Raw genomic sequence first — 21,256 nt, forward strand, 5'->3', positions numbered from 1 at the left:
AAAAGAAAAGAAAAGAAAAGGCTTCCCACCAGCCCCGCGCGCCCTCTGCCAGCTCCTCTCTCCTCCGCGTTCGTAGCCGTGCTTCTCACGACAGCTGTCTGCTCTCACTGTCACCTCCCACTCCACCCTTAACTCAGTCCAATTTGGATTCGGCCCTGTGACTCCACTAAAATGGGTCTTCCCAGGTCCCCAAGACCTTGTCTTGATAAATGTCACGGCTTTCGGCCCTCATCTTACTGGACTTGCCAGCCGTGCTGACAGAGTAGACCGTGCCCTGAAAGGCTCTCATCCCACTCTCAGTCACAATTTCGTAGTCCCCTTTGTAGGATCCTTCTCAAGCCACCCACTCAGTGTTGGGGCTGTTCAAGGCTTGGGCCTAGCCATGTCCTCACCCCGCACTCTCTCAGGGGATCCCGTCCGTGCCCAGATCTTCAGCTACTCTTCATGTCGCTCAATTGCTCAGACTTGCTTCTGAGCCCTGTTTAGCCACTTGCTTTCTTGACGTCTCCACTTGATATCTTCAAAGCACCTCAATCTCGGTATGTCCCAAACTGAAGTGTTCTTCCTCCCAGGCGTGGTTCTCTCCTGATTTTCCTACCAACCATTCATCCAGCCGTGCAAGCCACAAGCTGTGCAAGCCACAAGCTGTGCAAACCTGGAATCATCCTTTATCTTACCTTCTCCTCAACTCCTGCGTTCCACGTGCCACCAAGCCGTATCCGTTGGCCTGCTATATTTCCTTGAAATCCATCTTTTCTCCATCTCTGCCACCACCACCTAGTCTGTCTGCTCTCCACACTACAGCCAAAGTGATTGCTTCAAAACAAAAATCTGCTCATGTTCAGTGCCTGTCAGAGGCTGTGAGTGGTTTGAAATGGCTAGAACCTGGGGTACCTGGAGAAACAGGGAGCAGGTGAAGAGACTCGAGAGGTAGGCTGGGGTGTCGGGCCATGAGCGGCCTTGTATGTTGTGCACAAAGTATAACTGTGGAAGCTGTATTTCAGGTGATGAGGAGCCATCGAAGGATTTTAAGTAAAAGAGTAGCATTGCATGGTTTACACCTTAGAAGAATTATTGAGGAAGCCACATAGAAACTGAGGTGGAGGAAGGGACAGACCACAGAATGAGAAATCAGCAGAGACTGCTACAGTGCTCAGGGGAGGCTCAACTCTGTCACATGATAGGAGTTTATTGTCGGGCTGATTAGGGCCTAAGGATAAACTCAAGCTTCTCAACCCAGCTCTCAGATCCCCTTTCCCCCACAATCCAGCCTCCCTCCTTCCCTCCCTTCCATCTACCCATCCACCCATTTATCCACCCACCCATCCACCCTCTCACCCACCTACTCACCACCTGCCCACCCACCCCGCCTTTTCCTACCCACACATACGACGGGCCCATACGCACAACATGCCCATGTCTAGTGCCAGCTTGCCTATTCCAGTATCTCTATCATTTCCCATTCAAATACCTTCCTGCCGGGCTCCCTGCTCTATTCATCCGCACAAATCTACCTCGGAACTCATGCTAATTTTTATACCCCAAATGCCCTCTCTCTCCACTATCACAAAACCTGTAGCCTAACCTGGGGCTTGTTCTAGCTCCCTCGGCTTTGCAGAACTCACCCTGCTCTGAACAGTAGTAGTATGTCAGCAGTTATATATCAGCAGAGGAGGGACTGTAGGGCTCATCCAGTCTATCGCTCTTATTTTACAGATAATNGCTTCTCAACCCAGCTCTCAGATCCCCTTTCCCCCACAATCCAGCCTCCCTCCTTCCCTCCCTTCCATCTACCCATCCACCCATTTATCCACCCACCCATCCACCCTCTCACCCACCTACTCACCACCTGCCCACCCACCCCGCCTTTTCCTACCCACACATACGACGGGCCCATACGCACAACATGCCCATGTCTAGTGCCAGCTTGCCTATTCCAGTATCTCTATCATTTCCCATTCAAATACCTTCCTGCCGGGCTCCCTGCTCTATTCATCCGCACAAATCTACCTCGGAACTCATGCTAATTTTTATACCCCAAATGCCCTCTCTCTCCACTATCACAAAACCTGTAGCCTAACCTGGGGCTTGTTCTAGCTCCCTCGGCTTTGCAGAACTCACCCTGCTCTGAACAGTAGTATGTCAGCAGTTTTATATCAGCAGAGGAGGGACTGTAGGGCTCATCCAGTCTATCGCTCTTATTTTACAGATAATGGGGGCCAAGCATGATTTACTGACCACTGATAAAATAGCCAGGCTGTGGATGGGGCTGTTGCATATTTTTTATTACACCATACCCTGCATCACTTTAAGCATTTATCCAACATGTTGTTTTAATTTTATTTTTTCAATCACTTAATCACGACTGGATTGTACTGGAGAGGCAGCACTATGTAGTGGGAGTATGGGCTCCAGAGTCAAGTAAATGTAGTGCAAATCCCAGTCAAGCTACTTTACTGCTGTGTGACTGGATAACTTACTTGGCCTTTCTGTGCCTCATTTACCACGTCTGTGAAAATTAGGGTAATAACTGTACCCACCAAAGGATTATTGGGAGGACTAATGAGATAATCCGTGTAAAGTGCTTAGAACAATGCCTGGCCTATTTTAAGAATGTATAAAATTTTACTATTATTAAGAGATTTTAATGGCTCGATGTCTCAGTGGAAACATTAAAGTAAACCATACATTTCTCACTGCACACTTACAAAGAATTTCCCCTACCCTATAAAACAGACGAGGCACCATCCCTCTTTTATCGGTGAGGGAACTGAACTGCTGCCTAGAGCCAGCAAGTAGGTGGTGAGATTGCACAGTAGCACTGGTTCAGAGGTGCTTCCCCAGCTGAGCCATCCAAGGAGCAGCAGAGCAGAGTGGCGAGGACAGAACCGAGCTGAGCAGGGGCTTAGCAGCTCTAGACTTTCTGCTAGAGCTGAGTTGCAGGGTTGCTTTTAAGCAAGGGAGTGCTGTGCTTTCTTTGTGAGAGGAACAGCCGTTGGTTGGTAACTTCTCTAATCAGTAACTCGGCCTTGGCGAGGTAATGCTGTGTTTATAGTCTCAGGAAACTGACAGCAAGAACAAAACTTTTCAAGAACAATTTCTCTCATTTATTGTTGCTGGAGGTGTCTGGAGCAAGCTGAGATTCCTTGTGAAGGAGCTGGGAATATGTCCTGTGCACTTCAGAAATCTCTGCTCTTTACTTTTTCTGGAACCATGGCCAGTGCATAGAGGGGAAAGGCAAAATGGTGGGTTGGCACATTCCCACGGGGACCAGACTCAGAGACACCCTGAGAACACAGGGTAGCCCTGGCCGAGCAGGGACACATGAGGACATGGAGAGGGTCTGTTACATAACTCGAACCTGCTTGTCAACAAAGAGCCAGGAATAGCACTTCTTAGGAGGGATTTCCCCTTCCTGTTCAAAGCCCCAGACGGAGGCTTAGAAGCTTACGCACATGTCTGGCCACAGAAAGCCCAGCCCGCGGCTGGCTTTCGTGCTGCAGAGAGGACCGTGTGCTGGCCTAGCGTGTGAGCACCAGGGATGTCTGTGTCACTGAGGCGCCTCTGCCATGTACTCCACAGGCACAGAGGACAGGGCCGTGCGATCCCATCCAGTTGCCCCTGGCCCAGCAGCATGACATGGCCTCTGAGTCACACAAACACCAGTGACTCAAAGCACATAAAGCTGCTGAGTTGGGTTTTTGCTGTTCTTAGGACAACTGTTGGAGAGTTCCAGAAGCCGGGCCCAGGGTCTCACCCAGAGATGTCTAGAACACACACAAGACCCGACTTGGGGTAATATGGAAATCACCTCAAATGGGCAAAGCCTCCCGGCACGCACGCTTCTGTTTCTTTTACCTGCTTCCTGTGTACCTGGTGGCCCGCTGAGAGGGGACAAGGGGAGACTGGGGCAGGCAGAGCACTGAGGGAGTGGGAGGGCCCTGGGGGCTGTGAGGAGCAGAAACTGAGTCGGGGCGGAGAGGGAGAGGAAGACAGGCCATGGAAGAGAGAAGGGGATGCGCCCTTCCTCCCTCCTTGGCCTTCTGTGAGCCAGAATGGACTCCCAGATGGGGCGGAAGCTGAGGGAAGCTGGGCAAGCCACAGTGCATTCCAGAGCTCAGTGGAAACTGTTTTTGAACCAGCTGTGGAGAGATGGTTTATACCCTGAGGGCCCGACGTCTGCCTGGTGGTGACTCCTTGCTCCTAAGCAGGTGAGGACATGCAGGAGAGGACCGTTTCTCATTTCTGCCCTGTGCCAGGCTGACCCCTTCCCTCCTCCAGCCTCCTTGCCCTCCAGCTAGTCCTCTGAGGTCACCCCACGGCTGCCTTGGGTCACATTCCTGCTTCACTGATTCAAAGTTGTATTCCCTGCTGTCCTCCGGCATGCCTCAGGGGGCCTTCGTGGTATCAACCTCCCACCAAGGCTCTCGGCCTGGCCTTGGCCGAGCAGCTGCATTGGGCCCTGGGTGCTGCAGGTGGCTGTGGTACTCTGTCCTGGGTGTCTGGAAGTCTGATCCAAGCTGACAAAAAGTGCTTCCCCTGCCCGTCCTCCAGGAAGATCTGCTCTCCCTCCCTCACCCCCTGTATAGCAACAGCAATGATGAAGATAGCTAGTATTTATTGAGCACTTACTGTATGCCAAACACTGTTCTAAGTGCTTTATACAGGTTAAGTGACTTAACTCACACACAACCCTATGAGGGAGGCATTTTTATTAGCCCATTTAAAAATGAGGAAACCAAGATACCGCAGTTTAAACACCAGTTACTGCTGGTAAAAAAACACATTCAGGAGGCCAACCCAGGCGATCTGATTCCAGAATGCAGATGTTAACTGCTACACTCCACTGCCCCATTTTCCAGGTGTTTCCTTGTATCCCGGCTCTGTTCCCCACACATTCAGGAGGCCAACCCAGGCGATCTGATTCCAGAATGCAGATGTTAACTGCTACACTCCACTGCCCCATTTTCCAGGTGTTTCCTTGTATCCCGGCTCTGTTCCCCATCACCCATTCCTGAGAAGGTGGTCCCTGAGAGCATGGGGTGGGGGAGAGGGGAGCCCTAGGGGCTCCTCACTACTCAGTGATGCCTTCAGCTCTTCACCCCCCTTGACTCCCTCCCCTCTTTTGAGGTTATGCCATCCCTCAACTTTTCCTGTCACTTACCTCCTGGCTCCCCTTGCATGACCTGGGTACCTGCCTCACGCTCCTCCCCTCTGCCCAAGTCCTGCCATCCTGGGCACGTTGCGTTCCCCTGTGGAGGAGCTGTCCCATATGTTGGTCTCCGAGTTCCTTGAGTGCCCGGCTCCATGGCATTCACAGAAGTTCTAGCTCCCCTTTCACGGTGCCCCATGTGCCACAGCCTGCGATAGGGGCTTTACTTGCAGCAGTACTGTTTCTGACCACATTGCTGCAGGGCAGACATTATCCTCACTGCAGAAGAGGAAATGATCATCAGAGAGGTGTAGGGGCTTGCCCAAGGGGACCCAGGATGGTGGAGGCAGGGTTTGGACTTAGTTCCAGCCACCCCTCAGCTTTTCACGTTGCTGCTAACCCTGTCACCCGAGCTCCTCCGCTGCTGGAACCTCAACGTCAGCATCTCACTGTGGCGCGCCCCTCACCCTCTGCCTTTCTGCGGCTACATCTCTGCTGTGACCTCTTCAGAGTTGGCCGTTCCCTTGATCCCTCCACTCCCCCCACCAAAAAAAACTTTCTCTTGCATCTTTGTCTTTAATCAGAAGAATGCCCAAATGTATCCCGTCTGCAAAACGCCCGTCCTCTTTCCTCCCCATCTCATCGTGTCCCAGATTCCCGTGGGAGTTGCCTGTGCTTGCTATGGTGCTTCCTCACCTCCCTACAGGCTGGACTCTGTGTCCTCAGGGCTCCACCAGCTCCCCCTCACTAGTCTGCAGGGAAACCCCATAGCCGCTGTGGGATTTGCCCTTCAGGACCTCTAGAGAGCGTTGGTGCTGGGGCTTCCTGTCCCTGGCTCCTTTGGCTTCCAGGCCACAGTTCCCCTCCCTCCTTTCTGGCAGCTTCTTCACAGCCTCCCCTCCGTCTGAATAGCTGGCACTAGATTTTATAAGAGGAGGTGGGGGGCTGTGTCTTGGCCCACAGCCCACACACTGTTCTGCTGATGGAAAGCTGCTGAATTCTGGAGAGCTGACACTGTATAAATAGGCACATTTACAACTTCCTGTCCATTTAGCTATCAATCATTCTAACAAAGGTAGTTCTAATAATAACTTGCACGTGTAGCAATTCACATCTTACACAGTGCTTTCACATGCCCTTCTATATCCCTATGTGTCATGAAAATATTTTTATGCCTGCACAGTATAAATGGGCATCATTAAATTCAACTCACTTTGCCAAAAAAGCATTCTAAATTAGCTTTGTTTTGATGAAGAGTCCTTGCTTAGGTTCTCTGGGCGTTATCACGATGGTGTCCCCAGACCCCATGACTGGTGATTGATAGGTTATTGATCCTTGGGACAGGGCCAAATGACCCTTGTCATTTTAACGATTTGTGTTCCTCCTAGAGCGTTAGGAGAGGCCAGGGCTGACCAGAAGATGTGGGGAATCTCTGAGCATGCAGGTTGAGGGAAAGGCAGGCTGAGGTCCAACTGCAGGGTCTGAGACATTTGGATTAGAATGAAATGTGGCCAGACCCCTGTAGTTTTTGACACTCTCTTTGGGTCGTGCTTTCTAAAGGGGACTTGGAAGCTTTAAACCATGATGGCACATAGTTGTATCTTGTGGGTCAGTTCCCACCAGTTGTAGAGCCTACGTGGAGTACTGTGTTAAGGATTCTGAGGCCAAGCCCAGGCTCCCTTTAAAAGAATCCTGTGATTAGACAGTAGTGTCTGCCACAAGGGTGAAGAGGCCACAGTGACATGGGCCACACCTTTGCCATAGCTGCTTTTAGCTGTCTTTGAAAAGCAATGAACTACTTCATATAAACCTCACTGGGACTATTGTGAGTCACTAAAGATAAGAATTCTCATGGCTTCAGCAGTTTCACCAAATATGGAGCCTGGGGCTTCTTCCCTAGTTTGGCTTGTGAGACTTTGCTTTGGAGTCATCAAATATTGGAGGCTTCTGGCCATGGAGGTGAGGGTTTTCTGATGTCCCACAGCCACTCGGCTGCTCCTGCTTGCTCACTCCTCCAACCCCAACTTGCGCCCAGATGTTCTGCTGTGTCCACGCCGCAGGATCTCTGCACACTGTTGCTTTCTTACTGTGTCCTGGTTGTGCTCAAGGGTTGTAGGAAGCTTTCAGGAACTGCTTGAATCCTTGGTGGTGGGGTCTGTCTATCTCCAAAAAACCACAGTGACCTCTGGTGAATCATCTGCGTGTCCTGGTTGTGCTCAAGGGTTGTAGGAAGCTTTCAGGAACTGCTTGCATCCTTGGTGGTGGGGTCTGTCTATCTCCAAAAAACCACAGTGACCTCTGGTGAATCATCTGCTCCCACTCTCTCCTACCCTTGACTCCTAACTCCTTGCTCCTTGAACCCTGGATTTGGGGCAGAATCAACTGCATTGACCTTGAGCTGGGTTTTGCAGCTCTTAGGCCTGCAAAGTGTCAGATGTACCCAAAGCAGCTGGGTTTATTTGCCACTCAGCCGTCATGGTGGGAAGTAGAGAGTAACAGGCACCTCTGCCTGGTTTGCTGTCACTCTGCAGTGAGCAGTCCTTTCACGTAGATTCCAGTCACATGGGAAGCAAGTTCCCCCTCTAATACACACACTTCACCCCAAACCCGAGACCTTCAACAAAGTAATATACTGCCTCTCCAAATCTTTGACACATCAGAATATTGTGTCAGGTTATATTCGGATAATTTTATATTGCTGCCAAAAACAGAGCAGGAAAGAAAACAACACTCGCCATCTCAAGCAAAACGGTCCCTCCAGCCTGGCCTGAACACCGTCTTTGTTGCTTGTAAATACGACACTGAGCGTGCCTTTTACTTTTTGTATTTTTGCTTTATGGGGTGGTGTGACGTACCAGCCATTGGAGAGTGCCAGAACCAAATTAAAAACCTACCCCTGAAGTGCACTTGTGTCCGCAACTCACCCTGAAATGCACTTTTTCAAGACATGCATGGATAGATGGATGGTGATAAGTGACACGTAGCAGGCCAGTGGTAGAAAGGGGTGGCAGGTATGTGGATGCTCACTGCACAATCCTTTCAACTTTGCTGCAGGTTTGGAAATGTTCCTAATAAAGTGTTGGGGAAGGGGGGAGTTACCCCCCAACAATGAGCCCTTTTAATTTAAACCAGACTCTTGCCCAGCATAGTCCCTGAGGCCAGAGCATGAGGGAGGTGTGCATATTGGATCCATTTCATTGGCGAAGACTTCCTGTGGGGATTTCCTGCTGCCACGGCTCCAAACTGGTGCTGTTCGCAGGCTGGTGGCGAGAAGGAGGCAGGGCAGGCCTCCCCCTAGCCCCTACCGTGTAACCCTTGAGCAGCGGGGCACTGCTCCCTCCTGTGGCTCACATGTCCCATGCCACTTTCCGAGCAGTTAGAACTGCACTCCACAGCCTCCCGCGCCCGGGTCTGGCTTTCCTCACTCTCCCGCAGGGCTTGCTGCATGCCTCGGCGTCGCCTTGGAAAGGGAGGGCCCTCCTGTCCCGCACGGATGGAGGCCTGGCTGCTCCAGATGGTCTCCTACCCCTGCACTCTAGGCATGACAGAGCCGGGGGAAGCAGGAGCAGGAAGTGGCAGGTGGAGAGGTTCTCCAGAGTTAGGTCCTGACCTATATGTGGGTGTAGCGCTCTTCTGCTTGCCCATAATCCTGCTGACTGGGCCAATCGTCAAGCTAGGGCTGGGTCTGGAGCTCACAGACCCCTCAAGCCTGTTCGAGGCTGGGTCACCAGAACCCTCACATGCAGGTCTATGAGCTGGGTAACCAGCAAACAGGTCCTTGGAAGCCATAGGTTTGAGAATATGGCCACGTGTGCCAGATGCCTAAGGCAGATGCCAGCCAAGTTGTGGCACTGTGCATGTGCACTAACTCCACCCCCACACACAATATGCTTACAAAGAATGCACTGCACCACCCCCAACCAGATGGGCAGGTGTGGGGACCTGATTAAATTATTCCATTTTTCCAACAGTGGGTCACACTCACTGGTCACAGGGAAGGTGCTGCAATCCAACTACCAGGACAACTGGCTGACGCAGGTGTGGAAGTAAAATGTAAAGACACCCCACCACCACCTTTATAGGACTCCCCTCTCCCCTACCTCTCCAGTCTCTCACCAGTTTATGGGTAGGTACTCAGTCAATGCACCCTTGTGATTTTTTTAGAATCAGTCTTAGCAAAATGGCATTAAGAAGGAAAATACACTGCAAAAATAGTACAAAGTAGGTTTTTTAAAAATTAAGTGTCTTGTGTAGCACTGTGTTTGCCTCTGATAGAGTGGAACATCAAGAACCTACTGTCAGGCCCTCAGCCCCTTGTTAGATGGCACTGTCCATGCTTTTCACCATCTGGCACACACACACGGTCGAGTGACACTCCTGCCCATGATGACCAGCCCTTCCCACTGCAGGCTGTGAAAGACCCCTCCTGCAAGGGAGAGCCAGGCCCTCCTCAGCAGATCCTTGTGGTCGGGGAACCCTCGCAGGAGGAAGTGATTCCTGGCGCCAGACTCCATGGGCTCGTGTCCTGGCTCTGCTGCCACCAGCTGTATGACCTTCCACGGTTGCTTGTCTTTCTGTGTCTGTTTCCCCACTCGTATAATTAGGGCAATAATAATAATACCTCCCTCACCGGGCTCCTGTAAGAGTTAATTGCATACATAGGCAAAGCACTGGAAGCAGCGCCTGACGCACACGTGTAGAAAGCAGTGTCACGTGTTAGCTGTGCTCCTGTTGTCCTCTCGGCATCTGCTCCTAAATCATCCCTTTCTGGGCTGCGGGTCCCAAGGCCAGAGCAAGAATTCACCGCCTCACTAGGACTGAGGGAGGACAACCGTGCTCGTTTTCTATTGTAGCTGTTAACAAATCACCACAAATTTAGTGGCTAAAAGCAACACAGATTTTTCCTCTCACAGTGTGGAGGTCAAGGTGTGGGCGGGGCCACGGAGCCTCCAGCAGCCGCAGGGGAGCGCTGCTTCCTCTCCTCGCCTCTCCAGCTTCCAGACCGCACTCCTCACATTCCCGGGCCGTGGCCTCTTCCTCTGTCTCCAAAGCCAGCAGCGGAGCATCTGTTGTCCTACTGCCTTCTTCTTCTGTAGTCAAGTCTCCCTCTCTCACTTCTTACAGTGACCTTTGGGATTGCATTTAGGGCCCATCTGGACAACCCAGGAGAATCCCCATGTCGTTATCCTTAATCAGGGCCGGCCCGTGGCTCACTCAGGAGAGTGAGGTGCTGATAACACCAAGGCCCCGGGTTCGGATCCCATATAGGGATGGCTGGTTCCTCACTGGCTGAGCGTGGTGCTGACAACACCAAGTCAAGGGTTGAGATCCCCTTACCGGTCATCTTTAAAAAAAAAAAAAAAAATCCTTAATCATATCTGCAGTGTCTCTTTTGCCATATAAGTCACGCTTCACAGGTTCTGGGGATCAGGAAGTGAACATATTTGGGGGCCATTATTCATACAACTGAGGCAGGAAGACGCTCTCCTGAGTCCTGGCCCTATGGCTCGACTTGGCCAAGTTCTGGACCAACCTGGAACACCAGGCAGGCCCTGCCAGGACACACAGCTGCAGAGTCTGTGGCGCGTGTACGGCAGCACTGGGCCTCTCCATCTGTCTCCACAGGCAGGCTCCAAGGGTGGAGTCAGTGTCACCTGCTCTGCTGGATCCCCCGGGCCTGGCATGTGGTGGGCACTGGCTGATTATGTGTTCATGAGTAAAGTCAGAAAGGCCCTGATGTGCCACGTGTGTCCTTTTAGGCCATGGCGAGTGTCACTGTGGAGAATGCAAGTGCCACGTAGGTTACATCGGTGACAGCTGTAACTGCTCGACTGACATCAGCACATGCCGGGCCAAGGACGGCCAGATCTGCAGCGACCGTGGGCACTGCGTCTGTGGGCAGTGCCAGTGCACAGAGCCAGGAGCCTTTGGGGAGACATGTGAGAAGTGCCCCACCTGCCCGGATGCCTGCAGCACCAAGAGGTGACCGCCCCACCCCACCCCACCCCCACAGCGGCTCTCCCAGGGCAGCCCTGAGGGCCGGCGACCCAGCACACCGGCTCTCGAGTCTTAACCCAGTTCCTAGAGGACTCTCTTGGGGGCTGTCCCCTCCTTGCAGACCACTGAGCACCAGTGCATCAGAGTTCCCAAGAGCAAGCCGTCAGTGGGTGGCTTTGCCCCAACCCAGTCCTCCCTGGAGTTCACTTCTCACCTTCCCGTGTATGCTCAGCTCTAGCCCTCAGTCGAGTCAGGGTCCCTTCCTTCCTTCCACAGTCCCTTAGCCAAAGCTCAGCTCCCCGCGCTGTGTCCTCAGGAGGCGGCTTCTCCTGACAGAATTGATGATGTAGGGAGAATGTCTGGAATGGGTTTGACTGTGTAAAGTATAATCATAGCCATTTAATTGAGCATTTTCACACATCATCTGGTTTACATCTCAGCGTGAGGTGAGAGGAGAGGGACTCAGAGTGTCTCTTTTTGGCTCCTCATCCATTTTCTAGAGAAGGCCCCTGTATAAATGTGGGTTCCCTGAGTGGGAGCCATCACCCTATAGCCTGTACCAAAGTCTAGTGTAGACCCAGCAACAGGTAAGTGGACAGCAGGGCCCTTCGGGACCCTGGCAGGCAGGCTGTGTCTGGAGGGAGAAGGGGGCTGGGGCCCAGACTTACCAGGTTCTCAGCCCTCGCTGTGTGTTAGAACCGCCAGGAAGCCCAGCCCCAGAGATGCAGATTCCAGGGGTATGTTTGGGCCCAGGCATGGGTATTTTCTCTTGAAAGCCCCTGGAGAGTCTCGCAAGCAAGAGGGTTGAGAGCCCAGCCCTGGTGATGACTGGGTGGGATCCTGGGCAATGAGGGGGCATCAAGCACTGGCCGTGGGAGCGTGAGGACCCCTCCCAGGGCAGGAATATAGTTTCTATCACCCAGAAACCTCTGGCTGGGAGAAGACTCCTCAGCCAGGCCTCTCATGTACCACAGTGGATGGATTTGGCTCCTGGTGTCAGGATTTGGAAGGTCTACAGCTTGCAGGTTGGCTATAGACCAGACAAGCCTCTAAACTCACATGTGCAAGCCCGCGGGCTTCCCTGCATAACAAGAGAGCAGAGCAGAAACATTCCCTGAGGGCGGACATCTGCAGAGGGAAGGAGTGAAAGCCTCCGGGGACCTGCATTGTTGGGAGCTCAGTGGCATGTGTGGAACTGTCACACAGCATCTGACAACCACCGTTATTTCCTCTTTTCCAAAGAGATTGCGTCGAGTGCTTGCTGCTTCACTCAGGGAAACCTGACAACCAGACCTGCCAACACGTGTGCAAGGACGAGGTGATCACGCGGGTGGACTCCATCGGTAAGCGTGCCTGGTCTTGGCAGACACCTAGAGGTTGTCTCCTCCTGGGGAGGAGGATGGGTTTAGCCCTGAGCTGGGAAGCACAGCCCAGGCTTCCTCAGCACGACTGCTGCTCCCCAGAAGGACACTGTGGGGGAACCTCCCACTCTGCCGGTGGGATATGAAATGGTGCTTTGGAAAACACCATTTCAAATGGTGCTTTGGGAAAACAGTCTGGCAGTTCCCAAAAAGTTCAACATAGAATCACCATACAGCCCAGCAATTGCACTCCAAGGTATATACCCAAGAAAATTGGGCCCATATGTTCACACAAAAACCTGTACACGGACTGGCCAGTTAGCTCAGTTAGAGAGTGGTGCTGATAACACCAAGGTCCAGGGTTCCATCCCTGTACTGGCCAGCCAGCAAAACAAACAAACAGACCTGTACACAAATGTTCATAGCAGCACTATCCGTAATAGTCAAAGGTTGGAACAGCCCAAATGTCCATCAACTCATGAATGGTAAACAAAATGTGGTAGATCCATACAATGGAATATTAATTTGGCCATTAAAAAGAATGAAGTACTGACACATGCTGCAACGTGGATGAGCCATGAAAACATTATAAAAGAACATATATGATTCTATGTATATGAAATGTCCAAAATAGGTAAAGCCATCGAGACAGAAGGTAGAATAGTGGTGGCCAAGGGCTGGGGAGAGGGGAAACTGGGATTGAGTGCTAACAGGTACAGATTTCTTTTGGGGGTGATGGAAATGTTCTGGAATGGTTATCCAACATTGTGAGTTTACTAAAACTAATGATTGTATACTTTAAAGTAGTTTAAATGGTAAACATAACAAAGACTATGTAGCTTGAAAGGGAACCTGCATTGAAGGCTCCTCTTTTGGGCAGGCTCACCCCTGCACTTGACCTCCATGCAGCTTCTGCACACTCCTGGCCCCCAGCCGCCTGTCCACCGTACTCAGACTTACCTCTTTTGTACACCTCCTTGTTCGCTGGTTGTGACTGACCGCTTGGCCAGGGCATGGCTCTGAGTGTGTTGAGTCCTGTATCCATCCTGCACACACTTGTGAGCACCCAGATCTGCTAGGTGTGGTGTGTGCTTCTCCTGGGCAGGCAGTGGGGGGTGGGTCCTCCAGAGTCCAGCCTCTCACAGTCCCAGCCAGGGACCCCTCTTCTGCCTCACTGCTGAGGGCCTGGCTTACTGCTTGCAGACCTGGGCCAGTTGCCCCCTAACAAGGCATGGTCAGAAAAGTTTCCTTCCTGCGGCCCACCGACTGAGTCACTCGGACCTTGTGCATGTACCTCTGCTCCCCAATCCAGCCCAATGAGATGGATCGGCAGAGAGTTTATGTTCTAATTCATCATTTGCCCTTTCCTTCCATCTCCTAGATTATTTTTCATATGCAAACACACAGTCACCCAGCCCAGGCTACGATTAGAGGCCTGAGAGAAGTCCAGGCCTTCATGTTTGAAAACCACACTAATTTATCTTCTCCCAGGTTAAAACTCCTTTGAGCCAACAAGGTTGAGCTGGAGGAGCTGGAAAGCAGTTCACGTCATGGTACTAAGCTTCAGCTGTTACTCAGGACCGCTTGGCCATCCTTCACACCCTCCACACGTTCCCCTGGCTCCTTTCCCTTTGAAGAGCCAATCTTCTGTCCCTCTCCCGGGGAAGCCTTGTGTCCGGCTAGGGCTCACAGACCCTTCAAGCCTGTTGTACAGACTGGGTCACAGACCCTTCAAACCCGTTCTGCAGACTGGGTCACAGGCCCCTCATACGTAGGTTGCGAGCTAGGTATTGGAAAGATCCTGGGAGCCGTTGGCAAAGCTGACATGCTCCACTCAGATGCAAGTGACCATTTGTCCATTTTCCTTACACCTTGGAATGCAGATAATGCCTGGACGGGGCGTGGAGACAGGGAGGAGTTGTGGCAGCTGAGGAAGGGGCCTCTCTACCTGAAGGGGCGAGGCCAGGTGGTGTCTGGGGTAGGGCTGGGCAGTGGCCTGACCTCCAGCAGTGGCTCACTTGATCTCAGGCTGTGGCACCACTGTGGGGACCAGTCTCACCCAAATGTCCTCATCACCCTGTACCTTTTTGATTTACGTGACAGGAAGGAGCTGCTGCTCTCAGCCCAGGTGCACTGGGCTTGTTCCCAAGTGTGGACTCTCGCTCGGGTCTCCAGGGGATTGGAATGGCTCTTTTCTTCATCCTTTTAATTTCCGTGGCCAATTCCATGCCCCACCCCCACCCCTACCTCACCTACTAAAGCCTTCTTTTATTTCACATAACCTCAGCAAACGCTTCAGAGGCTTGAAGATCTTCTGTGTTCCACGTGTCACCAAAGCAATCTAAACTCAGCCCTGGGCCTGCGTTCTTGACGTGAGAACACTGAAGTCATGTCTGAAGGCCTAGCCTCCCTTTAAGACACTCTGCCCCACCCCCCACCCCCTCCCTAGCTAGGCCAGCACAGAGAAGATCTTCCAGTGAGCCTGGGCCAGGATCCCAGCGCCTACTGGGCTGGCCCCTCCGAGCCCGGGAAAAGCAAGGAGACCTGGGTGCTCTCGGCTTTCCTGCCACATCCAGCTTGTTGTCTCAGTGGACTGCTGAGATGCTGGGCTGCCTCTCCCTTCCAGGAAGGTGGGGCCGCCAGCCTGGCCAGGCAGCAAGGCCAGTGGGAAGGGTCAGAGTGTGTAAAATCAACATACAGTCTGGCTTTCTTTGTGTCGATCATTTTTATATGAAATAAAAAGATCATGCATTTATGGCGTAGTCACTCCTTCCTTCTCTAAGGTGCTCAGCTCCCTGCCTGACCATCAGCACCTCTCGGTTGCTCAGACACACTCAGGACGTTTCTACTTGGCTTTCTTCTAGTGAAAGATGACCAGGAGGCTGTGCTTTGCTTCTACAAAACTGCCAAGGACTGCGTCATGATGTTCACCTACTCAGAGCTGCCCAGCGGCAAATCCAACCTGACGGTGCTCAGGCAGCCAGGTGGGTGGGGACCCTGAGGCTCTGGCACATGGCCGGCCTTGGGTCCTGATTTGTAAATACCAGATAGCAGAGAGATACAGTTCCTTGTGAGGGTCAAGACTGGGGCCACCGCTACCCCCTCTTAGAGTTTAGAAGAAAGGCAGTAGTGAGCTGGGGACCCACTGCTGGGCAGAACTCTGGGGGCACAGTTGGGCAGTGAGGGTTATAGGAGGATAGGGCCCTGCCCCTGGGGAGGGACTCATCTGGGAGGAATCAGAGCACAGGGGTGAGAAGACACCTCACCAGGGCAGCTGAGGGGCGCGAGGAACTGCCGTATCCTGCAGGGACGGGCCTCATTCAGGCAGGGAGCTTCCAGCACACCCCAGGCCCTGCCAGGGTGCTGCCCTTCCCTGTGTGGGTCCCAGGAAGGACAGATAGAGTGCTGGGCTAGACATTCCTGCCTGCTGCCATACTTGGCTCCCTGGGCCACTGAGGAGGTCAAGATTTAATCCAAACACCACCGTTCTGCCTCATGCTTTGGGCCCAGGGACGAACAGGCTTTGCCTTGGAGTAATTGGGATTTCTAGCACTGCCCTTTCATTCTTCTGGAGTGAGGGAGTAGAAAAAGATTTGCTCTGTTCACAGCATTGCAAACTCTTTTCCAAATTGGGCCAAACCACATAACATTGCTTTCCTGGGCCAGAGGCAGAGGGAGGTGTGGGACTGTCCCAGGATAAGTGCCTGTGAGCAGGAGGCTTTGTTTCCAAGAGCTGCCTTTGCACTCCTTTGAAAATAAGCACATTTGCACCGAGAGGCTCCACACAAAGGGCTTACAGATGCTGGCTGGCCCCAGCCCAGTCCTGGTGGAAGTGGCTCAGGCTGCCTCCTGCCTGCCCAGTCTGCTCCTGGAGCCATTTATGTGAAAGCCAAGCCTGGGCCAGAAGCCCGCCTGGAGACTAGGGCAGGCTGGGCCAGGCTGGGCACAGGTGCTGCCCGTTCAGGGAAGTGCAGCCGCACACCAGGGCTCATCTAGGCTTTGTCATCAATCTGCTGTATGACCTTGGGACAGCCACCGTCTCTCTTTGACTCTTTCACTTTCTGCTCCTGGAGACTAGGGCAGGCTGGGCCAGGCTGGGCACAGGTGCTGCCCATTCAGGGAAGTGCAGCCGCACACCAGGGCTCATCTAGGCTTTGCCATCAATCTGCTGTATGACCTTGGGACAGCCACCGTCTCTCTTTGACTCTTTCACTTTCTGCATGTTGGGGAAACCTTCCTGTCCTTCCCCCTCCCACAAGTCTCCCAGAAGCAACGTAAGAATGAAAGAGAGAGCAGAGGCAACGGCCTTGGGGAGGGGCGCACCTTCTATCTCAGACAGGCCTGAGGTTGGGTGGGAGGGAGTGGGGGTGCTGCTGCCTCTGCTCACTGTACATGCCTCCTGGTCCCTCCAGAGTGTGGCACCGCCCCCAATGCCATGACCATCCTCCTGGCTGTGGTCGGCAGCATTCTCCTGGTTGGGATTGCGCTCTTGGCCATCTGGAAGCTGCTTGTCACCATCCACGACCGGCGAGAGTTTGCAAAGTTCCAAAGTGAGCGATCCAGGGCCCGCTACGAAATGGTAAGGCAGTGGGAAATCAGAAGTAGAAAAGACTTCAAGCCCAGAGGCGTGGTTGAGTTCAACTGTGTTAGCAGTAAAGGCCCACTAGTATCTTTGGCATTAAAAACAAAGAACTAACACCTGAAAGGCTGTACCCAGTTCTGGATGGTGGGAATTGCACAGCCCTGGTGGGAATTGTTGCAAAGCCCTGCTCAGGGCCCAGGTCGAGGGAGTCGAGGGCAGGTGGGAGGAGGCGGGGCAGAGGTGCGAGTCTGACCCACAGGGAAGGAGCTCCATTGTCTCTAGTCTGTTACAGTACTCATATGTGTAAGTCTTGTCTCCCGAAGCAAACTGCAAGCTCCTGAAGGATCAGCATGGAGTAAGTGCCCTCCGAATCCCCAGAGTTAGTTTCTGTTGAAGTTGGAAGGGACCTCAGAGACCATCAGACCCAACCCCTCATTTCAGACATGAAGTGTGAAAGCTCAGAGAAGGCAAGGGACTTTCAAGGGACATGGAGTGAGGCAGAATCAGTCCTGAGCCCAAGGCTGTCACTTCCCATCTGCACATTCTTCCTGGTGCCTTCCTGAGGACTGACCTAGAGGGGGTCTTGGTTTGGGTAAGTGACCTAACACATGTCCTCTTCCCTTCTGTGTCCTGCAGGCTTCAAACCCTCTGTACAGAAAGCCCATCTCCACACACACCGTGGACTTCACCTTCAACAAGTTCAACAAATCCTACAATGGCACAGTGGACTGATCTCTCCTCCTAGAGGGGCAGAGGGGGACTAAGGAAAAACATCAGACTGAAATGCCTGGGCCAGCTTCTCGCCTTGCTCACACTCCCTAGCTAGGCCAGCACAGAGAAGATCTTCCAGTGAGCCTGGGCCAGGATCCCAGCGCCTACTGGGCTGGCCCCTCCGAGCCCGGGAAAAGCAAGGAGACCTGGGTGCTCTCGGCTTTCCTGCCACATCCAGCTTGTTGTCTCAGTGGACTGCTGAGATGCTGGGCTGCCTCTCCCTTCCAGGAAGGTGGGGCCGCCAGCCTGGCCAGGCAGCAAGGCCAGTGGGAAGGGTCAGAGTGTGTAAAATCAACATACAGTCTGGCTTTCTTTGTGTCGATCATTTTTATATGAAATAAAAAGATCATGCATTTATGGCGTAGTTCTGATCACTGAGAATTGCCTGCTTAATGTCTGTGCCTCATGCATGAGTGCTGGTGACGGGATTGTTGAGATGCCTGTTGAAGTCTTCCTTGTTTGCAAATGTCAGTCTTCCTCCTGTCCATATATATTTTTCCCCTGAAACCATGAGGGCAAACTGTTCATATTTGTTTAGTATTTTTGTAATGAAAAGGAAAGAGATTGTTTGAGATTGAAAGTAAAGATTGAAACCAAAAATGTTTGTGTTTGCCTGATATTCTCTACGACATGTGTGTTCTGTTCTGAGTGGTCTTGAATGGTGCCCCCGTGGGGACTGAAGTGGCCATGTACTCCCTCAAGGACCAGACATGAGCCAGGCCAGTGCTCCAGACCAGGACTTGTCAGACAGGGCTCCACGAGGTGCTCGGGGCAGTCGGAGTGGTCCAGGGAGCACTGAGCAGGTGTCTTTGGACCCTCCCAGCATTTGCTTGGAGTTCCAGGCTAGAAATGGTGAAAAACACCCCTCTAGCTTCCCTCCCCTGTTCTGAGGTGCTGAGGCTGGAAATAGGTTATACAGATGAGGGAAGGGTGAGCTGTGGTTTCCACACAAAGTCACTCCTTACACATTGTTACCAGTAACAGTTCCCTTCCAGTGCCACCCCTGCCAAGCTACAATGTCTCATCCAGGCCCAAAGTCAAAACACTTCAGCTTTTTCTCCTGCAGGGTCATGAAGTGCCCTTAGGTTCCCAGGCTCTGAGACGGAAGGGACCCCAGAGTTTGTCTGACCCTGTCCCCTTATTTATAGAAGAGGAAACGGATTCTCAGAGAGAGGAAGTGGCTTGCCCACGTGCGAGGAGGCCAAGTAATGACAAACTGGCACTAAGACCCGGGGCCCACAACCAGCCAGAGGCCAGCCTCCTGACGCTTGCTCTTTCACAAGTCAGTTTTTGTTATTGTCATCACTTCAAACTAGTCTGTTCTCAATCTTGGATCAAATTCCCCATCTCGGTAAACGCTAAGACAAATGCCTGTCAGTAAATAGGGCTTATTTCCTGGGGCAAGTAGGAACAGATTCTTCATCTCGTGTAAATAGGACAAAACAGACATCATCATTTGGTGACACTGTCTTAAATCCTTTTTTGGAATAAAGCCGAATGCAAATAAAATGGTGGCTTTGAGACTTTCTAAATTGGGAAAAACAGATTATTTTGGAGGAAACTTTGGATTTTCTGGAGACAAGCCACTAACTTGCTCAAAGTCTCATTTTCTGTACGCAGCTCTGTAATGGGAGTGACATTCCTGAGTGGCAGACGCAGGGTGGTTTGTGCCCGGTTTCCACCTGACATGGAAGTGAGGGGTGTCGCAGATCACAGTGTCCTGCTGCCCCCTGCTGGAAGCTGTTGGGGCAAGGCGTTTGGAGACCTGACTCCTGAGATTCAGATCCAGTATGATTTCCTATTTTTTAACATTATCCAGTGAGCCAAAAATGACCACAAAGACCATCAATTCCAAATGCATCATTTTACATCCCAGCTGTTGTTTTATAATATTAAAATATTTCTATCAAAATGGACCTTTGGAAATTTTCTTTCTCTAGTAGCTGTGCAGCCACGGTCTCGCCCCCTCCTTGCCAGGAGCCTGAGGTGGGCTGTGAAGCTCTCTCCAGCCAGGCTGACGCTGCCCTTCCTGTCTGTTCCCAGCTGTGAAATACACAGGCAGGAGGGAGCCTTCTAATGCGAAGGGAATGGACTGCCATTGGGCCGTGTGGCCCTGCAAGGAGCACCTGGTGGGCTCTGGAAACATTCTTTTCTGGTAGGTGTCTAGAAAGATTAAAAAGTGCTATGTTTGTTGAAGAGAAGGGAGAGCTGTTTACCTTGTAATCAATTGATGTTGATCTTCATATGGATTTCCAAATATATTATTGTTTTCCAAATATAATTATTCTTATAATTTTTATTAAATGATTTGAATGACTTTTTTCTAATTGCAAAATGCTAAGTGGAAAAGGTGGGACATAAAGAAAATCATAAAGTGGAAATCTCTTAGAATCACACCACTCAGAGGCAACTATTCTTGACCTTTTGTGTACGACTTAGTCTTTTTTCTATACACACATGTGTATAGTTTTAACCAAATTGGGATTATCCATTCTTTTTAGGACAGCAAATTCTTATTCACCTTGGTTGACTGGTATGTCATCAAACTAAAGTAACCAAATGGCCACCTCTTCCAGGTAAGAAATGTGCTTTTTCTATTTAATTAAGGTCAAAACTTGAGGTGATTATTGGGAAACTCTTGGGGTGGGTTTCAGGTAAGCGCAAACAGAGGGAGAGATGGAGAGGTGGCTAGAAGGTCTTCCTCTGTTGGCGTGTCCCCTTCTAACTGCATGGCTCCCTACGCTCTCAGGATGACTTCCAGCTTGCCTGTCTCCTACTGCTAATGAGGACAGCCTTGTACGCTCAGCTGCTGCTGCAGACTGAATTGTATCCCCCCTCAAATTCATATGTTGAAGCCCTAAACCCTAATGCGATGGTATTTGGAGATAGGGCCTTTACAGAAAGAATTAAGGTTAAATGAGGTCATAGAGTGGCACCCCAATCCAGTATAACTGGTGCACTTATAAGAAGAGGAAGAGACACAAGGGACGCACCGAGGAAAGGCCCTGTGGGGGCACAGCGAGAAGGCAGCATCTGCAAGCCAAGAGAGGCCTCAGGAGACACCATATATGCCAACGCCTTGACCATGAACTTCCAGCCTCCAGACCTGTGAGAAAATAAATTCCTGTTAAGTTCCTGGTCTGTGGTATTTTGGTTTGGTGGCCCAAGCTAAGACAGCTACTGCTGGGCTTTGTGACTGGCCGAGGGGCAGGGGAGAGGGGGAAGATGTAGAGGGTGACTGTGCGGGCAGCATGGACAGAACTTTGGCAGAGGGAAGAGCTGGACCTGTGGGGCTGTCTGGAGTCTGGCCAGCGGCACTGGAGATGCAAGCAGGGCATGGAAGGCGGCGTGTGGCAGTGGCACTCCAGTAGGTGTGTCTCCCCCCCCCCCCCC

At 51.9% G+C, this 21,256-nt stretch overlaps 1 protein-coding gene across 1 annotated transcript in view; it reads left to right on the forward strand.

The window, feature by feature from the left end:
• ITGB5 (integrin, beta 5) overlaps positions 1-18,220 on the forward strand; it is a 126,010-nt gene extending 107,790 nt beyond the window's left edge. Inside the window, exons 11-15 of the mRNA XM_008577644.1 lie at positions 10,912-11,134; positions 12,392-12,492; positions 15,375-15,494; positions 16,923-17,089; positions 17,729-18,220. Of these exons, the coding sequence (XP_008575866.1) occupies positions 10,912-11,134; positions 12,392-12,492; positions 15,375-15,494; positions 16,923-17,089; positions 17,729-17,824 (707 nt within the window). The 3' untranslated portion in view covers positions 17,825-18,220. The remainder of the gene's footprint in view (positions 1-10,911; positions 11,135-12,391; positions 12,493-15,374; positions 15,495-16,922; positions 17,090-17,728) is intronic.
• The last annotated feature ends 3,036 nt before the right edge of the window (positions 18,221-21,256 follow it).

This window comes from Galeopterus variegatus, unplaced genomic scaffold (assembly GCF_000696425.1).
Source record: "Galeopterus variegatus unplaced genomic scaffold, G_variegatus-3.0.2 Scaffold1555, whole genome shotgun sequence".
Classification (NCBI taxonomy): domain Eukaryota; kingdom Metazoa; phylum Chordata; class Mammalia; order Dermoptera; family Cynocephalidae; genus Galeopterus; species Galeopterus variegatus.